General features: G+C 37.0%; 1 protein-coding gene across 1 annotated transcript in view; it reads left to right on the top strand.

Annotated features, from left to right (window-relative positions):
• The window catches only part of RNF138 (ring finger protein 138), a 41503-nt gene that overhangs the window by 14167 nt on the left and 13697 nt on the right, over positions 1-13639 (top strand). The window contains exons 3-4 of the mRNA XM_060170628.1: positions 5491-5656; positions 7402-7517. Of these exons, the coding sequence (XP_060026611.1) occupies positions 5491-5656; positions 7402-7517 (282 nt within the window). The remainder of the gene's footprint in view (positions 1-5490; positions 5657-7401; positions 7518-13639) is intronic.

Here is a 13639-nt window from a genome sequence, read left to right as displayed (position 1 = left end):
CTGATTAAAAAGTCATAATGATGTGTTAATGACCATGAATAACTGAGAAAATTTGGAAAAAGTAGAACATAGAGATAGAACCAACCCTGCTAGATACCGTGACGTAGTATTATGAAGTTATAGTAATTAAAATGGTATGGTATTAATTCAGCAGTAGATAAATGATCAGTAGGACATATACTAGAGAGCCCAGAAATAATTCCATACATGTATTAGAACTCTGATAGATATGACATGGCAAATCGGGGAAAAGATGGCTTATTCAGTAGAATGGTATTTGGATAATGGCTTTGCATATGAAATCTCTATTGTTTACTGTACATAGAGGTATTTTTAGGTGAATTAAAAACTTAAATGTGATGAGCAAAACTTAAACTTCTTAGAAGGCAATGTAGGGAAATATCCCTGATCTTGAGAAGGGGAAGGCTTAAGACTATGAGCACAAACCATAATTTTAGGAAAAGGTGATGAATTTAGACTATATTAAAAATTAAAAATTTTCCATATCAAAAGACCACAAACAAGGTTAGAGACAAGTGATAACAGACTCAACAGTGATAACATTCTGTGGTTATACAAGATTATATCAGAACGGATTGGTTTATATGTATTTTTTTCCCCTGCACATTGATGTTTTGAGCCATTAGCAAATGGTTACATTAGCTGAAGAGAAGTACACTAAAACTCAGTTGAATATAGCAAGCCACAGAATTGTACACTACTGTACGAAACACACAACCTACATTTTTTTCTTGGTTCGGTTTGGCCATGAGATCTCTCTGGAATTTATCAGCTTTAATCACTCCTTTCTAACCCCTCACCTCTTTTTTTTAAGCTTTAGAGTAAAACGTTTATTAAGAACGTAAATGTCTTTTAAAATGTGTTAGTATTTTTATTAGGGTTGTTTGCGTTTTTTGGTTTTTTTTTTTGTTTTTTTGTGATACGCGGGCCTCTTACTGTCGTGGCCTCTCCCGCAGTGGACCACAGGCTCAGGACGCGCAGGCTCAGCGGCTATCACAGGCCTAGCTGCTCTGTGGCATGTGGGATCTTCCCGGACTGGGGCACGAACCCGTGTCCCCCGCATCAGCAGGCATACTCTCAACCACTGCGCCACCAGGGAAGCCCTGTTTGGGTTTTTGTTAGTTCTCTGATGACAGTGTTCTCCGGGCAGTTAGTCTACCCCAACCATTTTTTCCCCACAAGCCCTGTAAGTTTTAGTGTGCAGTTTTGCAGAATGTGTCGTTTCTCGGTATTGTATTTATTGCATTATCAGAAATGCCTAGGGTTCAAAAAGCAAATAGTTTAGTAGCCAGAAGATGAAATTCTAGGTTATAAGTCACTTTCCCTCAGAACTTTGAACACATCATTCTATTGTTTTGTCATCTGTTTGTTATTGCTGATGAGATTGAAGCTAATCTGATTCTCTTTCCTTAGTACGTGATCTGTTTTTTATTCCCTCTCTGGAAGCTATTAGAAGTTGAAAAAATAATTATTTAAGATTTTCTAGTGATCCGGATGAAAATCTTTCAGAAATTCATTGTACTGGTCATTTGGTTGTCTCTTATTTTGCAGACGTATTTTTTTAGCTCTGGAAATTTTCTAGCGATTTTTTTTTTTCGGTTTGTTTTTAAGCCCAGTTAGAAGATTAATTTAGCTATTTTTATAACAGTTTAAACATATTTACCCTTGTTTTTACTCCTAATTGAAAAAAATTAAGTGTAGTATTCCTAACAGAAAAGTGCCCCATCATAAAAGTCAGCTCAGTGAATTTTTTTCAAACTGAGCACACCTATGTGTTCAACACCCATACCAAGCAATAGAACTCCAGAACTCCATTACCAGCATTTCAGGAACTCCTCAATTCTCCAAGGAGTGTATCCCACTTCTTCCAGGACACCACTATTTTGACTTTTAACAATATAGTTTTACCTGCTCTTTGATCTTTATAAAAATAGAATCATACACCATTATAGGGCAATTATACTCCAATAAAGATGTAAAAAAAAAAAAGAATCATGCAGCTTGTAGTCTTTTGCGTTTGGCTTCCAAAGCTTAACATACATCCAAATTCATTCTTATTACGGTATACTATAGTTTTAATTTTGTGGATATGCTGTCATTGTTTATGCATTTTTCTGTTGATGGACATTTGTATGGTTTTCAGCTTTTGGCTATTACAAATAGTGTGGCAATGAACTTTCTAGGAAATTTCTTCTGATGAGATATGCAAGTCAGTTGGGTATATACTTTGGAGTGGAATTACTTGGCTATATTAGATACTGCCAAATGGTTGTATTAATTTTCAAAATGGTTGTATCAGTTTACACTTTTATAGCATTGAATGCAAGTTTAGGTTGGTTTCACATCCTCCTCAACACTTGGTATTTTCCACCTTTTTCATTTTGGTCATTCTGGTGGGTATATAGTGTTATATACTATTTCAGGTATTGAATAAGTGGGCTTTGAAATTTTGGTTTATTTTATCCACTCCCCCTAAATACAGCTTATGTTTGTACACCCAGGTTTCAAAAAATCTTTTAATATTCTGTGTTTATATTTTACTTGTAATTGTTAAATTAGCCAGCATATTCACTAATTTACCTGCTAATAGTTACTAACCTGCTTCATTTCGTTCACTCAAGCTCCATCAATTTTATGCATGGTTATCTCTGTGTAATGAATTTTGTTGGTGTGAACTTTGTTGACAGTTTCAATTTTTATTTAAAGAGGAAGGTTTAGCTTAATAGTTTGGTGATAGTTTTACCTTTAGCTCTTTAATTACTGTTTTCTCTTTGGTAGTTTATTAGACTTGGCTTCTATAACATTATTTACTCTTGGTTCTTCTGTTTCTTTGAACCTTCCTTTAATGTTTATATCTCTCTAGATTGTTTCTTTAGTGTTCTTCTTACCTTGTCTGCTCTCCATATTCTTCCCCCCAATTTTCAGATCCAATTTTCCACTTGTTTGCTGGATAACACGCATTGAGCTTTTTGTAGGTACTTTATTTTTTTAATACATTTATTGATTGATTGATTGATTGATGGCTGTGTTGGGTCATTGTTGCTGCGCTTGGGCTTTCCCTAGTTGTGGCGAGCGGGGGCCAGTCCTTGTTGTGGTGCGCAGGCTTCTCCTGTTGCGGAGCACAGGCTCCAGGCGCACAGGCTTCAGTAGTTGTGGCACATGTGCCTAGCTGCTCCTCGGCATGTGGGATCCTCCCAGACCAGGGCTTGAACCTGTGTCCCCTGCATTGGCAGGCAGATTCTTAACCACTGCGCCAGAAGGGAAGCCCTGTAGGTACTTTAAACTTGCGTTTTTCTGTTAAACCAACTCTTCTAGTATTTTTCAGTTTGGTTAATACAGTCACCTTTTACTCAGTCTTCTAAATTAGAAATGCTTTTCTTTCTCATTCTCTCACAAGTAATTGTCAAAAAATTATATTTTATTTTTTAACCTAGGATGCCCCCTTCATACACAGTCATAGACATTGAGAACTATGTATCTAAAATAGAGACCCTCTGTCCCTCCTTCCTACTCCTGCCTTAATGTAGACCGTATCATGATCTAGACTATTGTTCCAGTTAGTCTTGTGGGGTTTTTTGTTTGACTCTCCTTTCTTCTTTTTTTCCTTTTTACAGTCCCCCTGATTAAAGAATGCAAACACTGAGTGAAACAAAGAATTTAAATTAAAAATGTATTACCCCAAATTTACAAAACATATAAACAGAATTTCAGTTTTTAATTTAAACAATTAAACTTAAAAATGATGGTCTTTGTAACTTTGTGGTATTTATACTTGTGAAGTTATTAAAGCTCAAAATGGCATTCAGAGTTTTGGGACACCCTCACTAAGGATTTTGTTAAGTATTGACAAATTGCTATTCAGAAATGTAGAGCACGGGGCTTCTCTGGTGGTGCAGTGGTTGAGAGTCTGCCTGCTAATGCAGGGGACGTGGGTTCGAGCCCTGATCTGGGAGGATCCCACATGCCGCAGAGCGGCTGGGCCTGTGGGCCACAACTACTGAGCCTGTGCGTCTGGAGCCTGTGCTCCGCAACAAGAGAGGCTGCTATAGTGAGAGGCCCACGCACCGCGATAAAGATTGGCCCCTGCTTGCCCCAACTGGAGAAGGCCCTCGCACAGAAATGAAGACCCAACACAGCCCAAAATAAATAAATTAAAAAAAAAAAAGAAATGTAGAGCACTCATTTCTTTATGTCTCCTTTAACACTGGATATTATAATTTTTTTTAAACTAGTGTTTTGACAACTGAAAAATGTATTTTTGTCTTGTTTACTTTGCATTTCTTTGACTCCTGGTTATGATGAATATTTTCCATGTTTTAAAGTATTGGTGATCACTTCTAATGCTACCTTAGTGATATTAGCTACTATTTATCAAGCACTTTGCTGACTCAAAAATAACTGTCTTGAGCGTTTTATTACATTACCTATCTTAATCCTGTGAACAACCCTATCAAGTGTAGATGCTTATTGTATGTGTGAGGAAACTGATTTTCAAGAAGAGTGACTTGCTCAGCGCATGGTTAGTAAACTCAGTGTGATCTGTTATCACACTATTACCTCGCAACTTTTTTGTTAGTATAGATGTGGAAGATTAGTATATTTGTATTTATAGGGGGTTGAATTAAATGTATAATTATTCTAGAGCCCAGGTACAGATGGCTGTGATTTTTTTTTTTTTTTTTTTTTTTTTGCGGTACACGGGCCTCTCAATGTTGTGGCCTCTCCCGTTGCGGAGCACAGGCTCCGGATGCGCAGGCTCAGCAGCCATGGCTCATGGGCCCAGCTGCTCCGCGGCATCTTCCCGGACCGGGGCACGAACCCGTGTCCCCTGCATCGACAGGCAGACTCTCAACCACTGCGCCACCAGGGAAGCCCAGGATTCTTAAGTATTTCTCAAATTATATTCCATTGCACACTGTTGTGGGAATTTTCATATATCCTGACCACAGAAGTTTGGGCAACACTTGGTTTCCTTAGCAGAGAAACCTTAATAACTTTGAATAATCCTTGAATTTTGGAAATCAGTTTCTGTAGGAGACCTATTCATATCTTGTAGAACAACATCTTGAAGTACATCAGTTTGAGACAAAGCTGATGTGTGGTCCATTCTCTCATTTTGTAAGGGGAGGAAATGGAGATCCATTGTGGTTAAGTGTGTTGCCTGAAAATCACACAGCTACTCAACAACACAGGATAAGATGCAGTTTTCCTTTGTACCATGCTTCCCCTGATAATGTTATATAATATTTATTTTTCCTGTATTATGTTAAAAGTAGTTTCTTTAGTATTCCCATCTAGTCCAGACATTAGTCTTACACTGAGAAATTCATATACAGTTTTAAAAAATTCTAGATTTATGTACATACAAATAGCCTAGCATGATTACATACCCATAACTGCTGTGTTTAATTATTGAAATGAAAAGAGTACTTTTTTCTGTAGTTAACCTGTCACAAATGTTTGGTTTAGTTTCTGTAGAAAATGTTTCCTGACTGCAATGAGAGAAAGCGGAATACATTGTCCCCTGTGTCGTGGAAATGTGACTAGAAGGGAAAGAGCATGTCCTGAACGGGCCTTAGACCTTGAAAATATCATGAGGAGGTTTTCTGGTAGCTGCAGATGCTGTGCAAAACAGGTAGAGTAAATGTGACATAGTTCTTTGAAAGTCAAGTTTCTACTCTGAAATTTCTGTTTGACTTGTCTTGGTGGGTACTGTTTTGAAGAGAAATTATTTAGGTTGAGAATTGGGTAGAAAAGGCCAGAAAAGCTGTGGCTGTAGATCTTACTAGATTATAAACTTAATGAGAACAGAGACTGAAAGATGGATACAGTCTCTGAATTTGCCGTAATTTTTAGCGTGGCATTTTTTTCAAAATAAACACTCGTTGATTACCTGCTAAATGAACTGAATGAACAGACTTGGCATTTAACTCATTGAAGCCCCATTCTGGAACAGATTCAGCCCTTGAATAATTTTTCTGGTGGTAGTATCATTATTGCAATTTTGCAGGTAGAAATGGGCCAAATGGATTTATGTAGTCAAGGGGGAACTCTCTAGCTGCCCACTGTACTTGGATGTTTATGTATTTATCTAAGAAATCACAAAATACTTGGCAGAAGACTTTGCCTTTTAAGGACCAGGTGTAAAAAATCAGGTATTGGCAAATAACTGGCATTAATTCTCCAGTCTGGATTTTATTCTACCGTTTGGAGAGGGATTGAAATGGTGAGAGGTGGTTAGGCTTTGAGTATATTCGTTTATTATGGATTTATCACAACCACTTTTTCAAACAGCTAATAAAGTCAGTGAGCAAAAAAACCAGTTGCTGTTTCATGCATTCACATAAGACATATCTGCTTTTCCATGTATTTGAGGGAGGTGTTAACTGACAGGGCAATGAAGTGAAGCTGGAAAATACACTTGAGAGATTTCTGGCTCTGCTCCTCAGAGAGAAACTGAAAAATGTTCCAAGTGTTAACTTGGGAACTTAGTTTTTTAAAGCACTTTCTAACTCTGCCAGATTGCAGTAGTTAAAGAAATAAAAAGATGCCCAGTGCTATGAGGCAACCTCTTAATACTTTTAATATTATTTTTTGTCTATTAGTGGTATTTTTTTTTCAGGTGTAAAATTATTTGTTAATTTTTATGGTGAGTTTACAGACAGTTGGACTCATCTCCATTGTCTCTGAATCTAATGGAGAGAAACTTACTGCTTATTTTCAGCTCCTACTTAAGAATTAAATCATTTACTTAAAAAAAAACAAAGACCTCTTGTTTAAATGGAATATTTTGTTATCTATTTCTGCCTTGTTTTTTTCCTTCTTGTTGGCAATATCTCAAGTCTTATGAGTTCCTTTTTATATTAAAAGTCATATTACATTAAACATTTTTTAAATGTTTTATTATAGTAAAATATATAACGTAAAACGTACCTTTTTTTTAGTTTTATTTTATTTTTTTTATAAGTGAAAGATTGTGGTAAACTTTTTTTATACAATATATGTCCATTTGGTAAGAAAACATGATATGTATATACATACACACAATCTGTATGAAGCATCAAATGAACAATTAGAGTGCAGTATCATGAATGGTAAGGTAGAAAACGTACCATTTTTAAGTGTACAATACAGTGGTATTAAGTACATTCATAACATTGTACAGCAATCACCACTATCTATTTCCAGAATTTTTTGATCATCCCAAACAGAAACTCTGTACCTGTTAAATTGTAACTTGCCGTTCCCCCACCCCCACCCCGACCCCTCTAGTAACCTGTATTCTACTTTATCTCTGAATTCTGTTCTACCTCATATAAATGGAATCATGTTATATTTGTTCTTTTGAAAGTCACATTACATTTAATCAATAATTTACAGATTAAATTCTATCGCATGAGACATCATTACAAATCTTGTAAGAAGTACCAAGATGAATATGGTGTTTCTTCTGTCATTCCCAACTTTCAGATCTCTCAAGATTCAGTAGGGAACAGGTAAGCAATATTTATTCTTATAGTTTTTATTTTTATAGTTAAAATGGAAACTTTGCAGAGACTGTATAAAGTGTTTTTGTGTATGTGTGGGTGTTTGTGTTTTTAAAGTAAATTGCCTTTGTCCTCATAAGTTTGTTTGATGCATGTAAAATGACATCTGGGAGATTGACTTTATGCTAGACTTAAGCTTATGTTATGTAAAAATCATTCTAAGAAACTTTACATGTCTGAATAAAAAGTAGATCTGTGAATTGAATGTTTTCTTTTGCAACTGAAATTACTTGAAAGCTAGAGAAAATCCCTTTCAGTAATGTACTTGCAAACTAGAATCCTTTTACTCTCTAAGAATAGAATTGTTTGAAATTTTTATTTTGATAAAATGTCATGTAAAAGTGAGATTTGGTACGATTAAATTTGTAGTTCTATTTTAGTCTCAATTCTTTTAAAGCTAGGTTTTGGCTTGATTTGTATCTTATTGTTTCAGGTTTATGTACATTAAACATTTTTATGAAATGTATTTTATGAATAAGAATGGCCAGAATGCACATGTGTGGTTTAAAAAATAGTGACAAAACAAATACCTAAGCCGGGTCAAAAATTATAACATTTTTCAGGACCTTATTTTTTTAAAAATAAGTTTATTTTATTTATTTATTTATTTTTGGCTGTGTTCGTTGCTGTACGCGGGCTTTCTCTAGTTGCTGTGAGTGGGGGCTGCTCTTTGTTGCAGTGCGTAGGCTTCTCATTGTGGTGGCTCCTTTCATTGTGGAGCACGGGCTCTAGGCACGTGGGCTTCAGTAGTTGCGGCACGCGGGCTCAGTAGTTGTGGCTCACAGGCTCTAGAGCACAGGCTCAGTAGTTGTGGTGCACGGACTTAGTTGCTCTGCGGCCTATGGAATCTTCCCAGACCAGGGATCGAACCCATGTCCCCTGCATCGTCAGGCGGATTCTCAACTACTGTGCCACCAGGGAAGCTCCTTTCAGGACCTTAGAATCTCCTTGTGAGCCCATGCCAATTTGAACCCCATACTCCCAGAGGTAACCACTATCCTCTTTTTTGGATTGTTCATTCTTTTGCTTTTCTTTATAGTATTACCACCCACGCATGTATCTCTAAACAATGAAGTGCTTAATTTTTAAAAACTCAGTAGCAAGCACACACCATTCTGTAAAGAAAGGCAGTATTGGCAGCATTATAGAAGGGCTCCCAGGAGGCGATATCTTAAGCAGAGTCTTTAAGATTTTATTTTAGTAGCATTTCATTTCACATGTTGCTAATTTTCAGTAATTTAACCACTCTTAGAAGCACTTATACTGTAGTAAGGCTTCTTCTCAACTCCTTAGTTGAAACTGTTCAGGTAAAGGTCTTTAGTAATTTTCTTATTTCCTGCTCTCTTAGGTTCTCTTTTTACTTGACTCAGTGTCTTTGGATGAAATTGGTCACTCTTATTTTGTGATTTTTAAAAAAATCCCCTTCGGTTCATCCTTTTTGGTTTTTTTATTTCTGTACTTCTGCTGTATTGAAATTACTCAACAATTTGTTATTAACCCAGTAGATTATTCTTAAGTGCAGGGATGGTGTTTGTCTTGTTCAACAATGTGTCTCTAGTTCTTAGCAAAGTTCCTAGTGTATATGATGTGCACAGTCACTGCTTGTTAAATGACTCAGTTTTCTTCTCATGAGACATGCCTTCTTCCCTCTTACCCCCCAGATCTAATTGGTCATAGGTACTATTGATTTCTAATAGCAGTATTCCTCATCTGTGCTTTTCTTCTGCCCCTATTGTCACTTCCGTAGCTCAAGTCCCCATCATCTCTCACTTGAACTGTTGTAGTATTCTTTTAGTTGGTGGTCCTCCTTTAATCTGTCCAGTATACGATTGCCAAAGTGATATTTCAGAAGTGCAACTCTGACCTCTTTCTCCTTGTCCTTGTACCTACGCTTCTGTACCTTGTCAGTGACTTCCTGTGGCCCCATAGCTGTGTTTCTCCTCCTGGGTTCCACGGACCAGTAAGGGCTCTGTGAACTGCTTAAACTGCCAATTTTTTGTGTGTACTATGTGTGCATTTTTCTGGAGAGAGAATGTCAGGATTTTCAAGGGGTTCCATGATCTAATTCAACAACTAGCTTAATAAGACAAAATCCCTATTCTAAAGCCCTTTCTGATCTGGCACTTACCTTTCCGTTTAGCCTTTGTCTTTCTTGGCTACCCATATTGCATAATATGCCTTAGCCATGTTGAATTATTCCCACTGTATCCTGGCCATCCTTGAGAAGCAATATAACTTAGTCATTAAACATGAAGACTTGGAGCCAGACTGCTGGGTACGAGGCTCTGTCATTTACTAATTGTATGACTTTGGCAAGAAACTGTACCTCAGTTTTCTCATCTGTTTAAAAAGGTAGTGGTGATACTATTAAACACCTCATTGGTGGGAGTCAATAAGTAGGTTAATAGAAGTAAAACATATTGAATAGCACCTTACTTGGTGAATGTTTGGGGGTTTTTGTTTGCTTTGTTGGTTTTGTTTTTTTTTTTTTCCTGCTGTGCAGCGCATCTTGCGGAATCTTAGTTGCCTGACCAGGGACTGAACCCGTGCCCTCGGCAGTGAAAGCACAGAGTCCTAACCGCTGGACTGCCAGGGAATTTCCTAAATGTTAGTTTTTAATTATCATCATCATCACCATCACTCCCTCACCTCCATACTTTCCCCACCATTCTAACCCACACTTTGCCAGCCAGTGGACTTTTTCTTCTCTTTGAAGACTTAGACCAAGTGTTAGATACTCTGAAGTCTTTCCTGTTTACTTGTCTGTTTTTTTAATCTAGTAGAATGGGCTTCCTAGTCTTATTCATGTTTATATCCTATGCAAAATTCTAGTTGCAATGGAAAAATTCAGTTTGTATATGAATTTCTAGTAAGGAAATTGTTGAAGGAAGGAAAAGATTTTTTAAAAAATGGTAGGAAATATAAGAAGCCAGAATGTATAGTCAGGGTCCTGGGAGGAAACAGATAATTATATTCAAATTAGATAATTTGAGGGGAATTTAGTGAAGGACTATTCTTTAATTTTTTATTTTTGTGTGTGAAGGGACTATTTGTAAGGAGTAGAGTATTGGGTGCACTATGTAAGCAGGGTATAGGAAGTCACAAGGAATAGTCATGTACTCTGGGTCTACTGAAAGCAGGGGAGGGGAGAAAGTAGACACCAGAATTGGAGAAAGAAAGCTATGTGGAGAGGGCAGTTGGAGAGGGATGCAACCAGTCAAGGCAGTTTTGCTGGGAAGGAGTCTGGAAAATAGGTATCCTAACCTTCCTCTTGTTCTTCCTCCAAATCTCCTGCTGGGCTGAACCCATTTGGGAAGCAGAGAAGGGAACCTGTTAATGCAGGTTAGTTTCTCAGTACAAAGAGCATGGTGAAAAATGGAGGAGAGAAGATCTAGAGGGGCAAAAAATATACCCAGCACATAGGATTTCAGTTATTAGCTGAACATATTGTAATACTCTGTACACTGTGCTTCACAGCTTCCAAGTAGTACAAAGAGGAAAACATCCACTATGTTATTAATAGTGTCTATGATATCGTAGACATTCACAGAAAGATAGACAAGATGAAAAGGCAGAGGGCTATGTACCAGATGAAGGAACAAGATAAAACCCCAGAAAAACAACTAAATGAAGTGGAGATAGGCAACCTTCCAGAAAAAGAATTCAGAATAATGAGAGTGAAGATGATCCAGGACCTTGGATAAACAATGGAGGCAAAGATTGAGAAGGTGAAAGAAATGTTTAACAAAGATCTAGAAGAATTAAAGAACAAACAGATGAACAGTACAATAACTGAAATGAAAAATACACTAGAAGGAATCAACAGCAGAATAACCGAGGCAGAACAGGTAAGTGACCTGGAGGACAGAATGGTGGAATTCACTGCTGCAGAACAGAATAAAGAAAAAAGAATGAAAAGAAATGAAGACATCCTAAGAGACCTCTGGGACAACATTATACGCAACAACATTCGCATTATAGGGGTCCCAGAGGGAGAAGAGAGAGAGAAAGGACCTGAGAAAATGTTTGAAGAGATTATAGTCAAAAACTTACCTAACATGGGAAAGGAAATAGCCACCCAAGACCAGGAAGCGCAGAGAGTCCTATACAGGATAAACCCAAGGAGAAACACGCCAAGACACATAGTAATCAAATTGGCAAAAATTAAAGACAAAGAAAAATTATTGAAAGCAGTAAGGGAAAAATGACAAATAACGTACAAGGGAACTCCCATAAGGTTAACAGCTGATTTCTCAGCAGAAACTGTACAAGCCAGAAGGGAGTGGCATGATATACTTAAAGTGATGAAAGGGAAGAACCTACAACCAAGAGTACTCTACCCAGCAAGGATCTCATTCGGATTCGATGGAGAAATCAAAAGCTCTACAGACAAGCAAAAGCTAAGAGAATTCAGCACCACCAAACCAGCTCTACAACAAATGCTAAAGAACTTCTGTAAGTGGGAAACACAAGAGAAGAAAAGGACCTACAAAAACAAACCCAAAGCAATTAAGAAAAATGGTAATAGGAACATACATATCAATAATTACCTTAAACGTGAATGGATTAAATGCTCCAACCAAAAGACACAGGCTTGCTGAATGGATACAAAAACAAGACCCATATATATGCTGTCTTCAAGAGACCCACTTCAGACCTAGGGACACATACAGACTGAGAGTGAGGGGATGGAAAAAGATATTCCATGCAAAGGGAAATCAAAAGAAAGCTGGAGTAGCAATACTCATATCAGATAAAATAGACTTTAAAATAAAGAATGTTACAAGAGACAAGGAAGGACACTACATAATGATCAAGGGATCAATCCAAGAAGAAGGTATAACAATTATATATGCACCCAACATAGGAGCACCTCGATACATAAGGGAACTGCTAACAGCTCTAAAAGAGGAAATCGACAGTAAGACAATAATAGTGGGAGACTTTAACACCTCACTTACACCAATGGACAGATCATCCAAACAGAAAATTAATAAGGAAACACAAGCTTTAAAGGACACAATTGACCAGATAGATTTAATTGATATTTATAGGACATTCCATACAAAAATAGCAGATTACACTTCTCAAGTGCTCACGGAACATTCTCCAGGATAGATCACATCTTGGGTCACAAATCAAGCCTCAGTAAATTTAAGAAAATTGAAATCATATCAAGCATCTTTTCCGACAACAACGCCATGAGATTAGAAATCAATTACAGGGAAAAAACGTAAAAAACACAAACACATGGAGGCTAAACAATACGTTACTAAATAACCAAGTGATCACTAAAGAAATGAAAGAGGAAATCAAAAAATACCTAGAGACAAATGACAGTGAAAAGACGATGATCCAAAACCTATGGGATGCAGCAAAAGCAGTTCTAAGAGGGTAGTTTATAGCTATACAAGCCTACCTCAAGAAACAAGAAAAATCTCAAATAAATAATCTAACCTTACACCTAAAGGAACTAGAGAAAGAAGAACAAACAAAACCCAAAGTTAGCAGAAGGAAAGAAATCATAAAGATCAGATCAGAAATGAATGAAATAGAAACAAAACAGTAGCAAAGATCAATAAAACTAAAAGCTGGTTCTTTGAGAAGATAAACAAAATTGATAAGCCATTAGCCAGACTCATCAAGAAAAAAAGAGGGAGAGGACTCAATAAAATTAGAAATGAAAAAGGAGAAGTTACAACAGACATCGCAGAAATACAAAGCATCCTATGAGACTACTACAAGCAACTCTATGCCAATAAAATGGACAACCTGGAAGAAATGGACAAATTCTTTGAGAGGTATAACCTTCCAAGACTGAACCAGAATGAAATAGAAAATATGAACAGACCAATCACAAGTAACGAAATTGAAACTGTGATTAAAAATTTTCCAACAAACAAAAGGCCAGGACCAGATGGCTTCACAGGTGAATTCTATCAAACATTTAGAGAAGAGCTAACACGCATCCTTCTCATGCTCTTCCAAAAAATTACAGAGGAAGGAACACTCCCAAACTCATTGTATGAGACCACCATCACCCTGATACCAAAACCAGACAAAGATACTAC

This window comes from Lagenorhynchus albirostris, chromosome 14 (genome assembly GCF_949774975.1).
Source record: "Lagenorhynchus albirostris chromosome 14, mLagAlb1.1, whole genome shotgun sequence".
In the NCBI taxonomy this organism is placed as follows: Eukaryota; Metazoa; Chordata; class Mammalia; order Artiodactyla; family Delphinidae; genus Lagenorhynchus; species Lagenorhynchus albirostris.
Note: the sequence above shows the minus strand (reverse complement) of the source record. Positions and strands in the feature narration are given on the sequence as shown.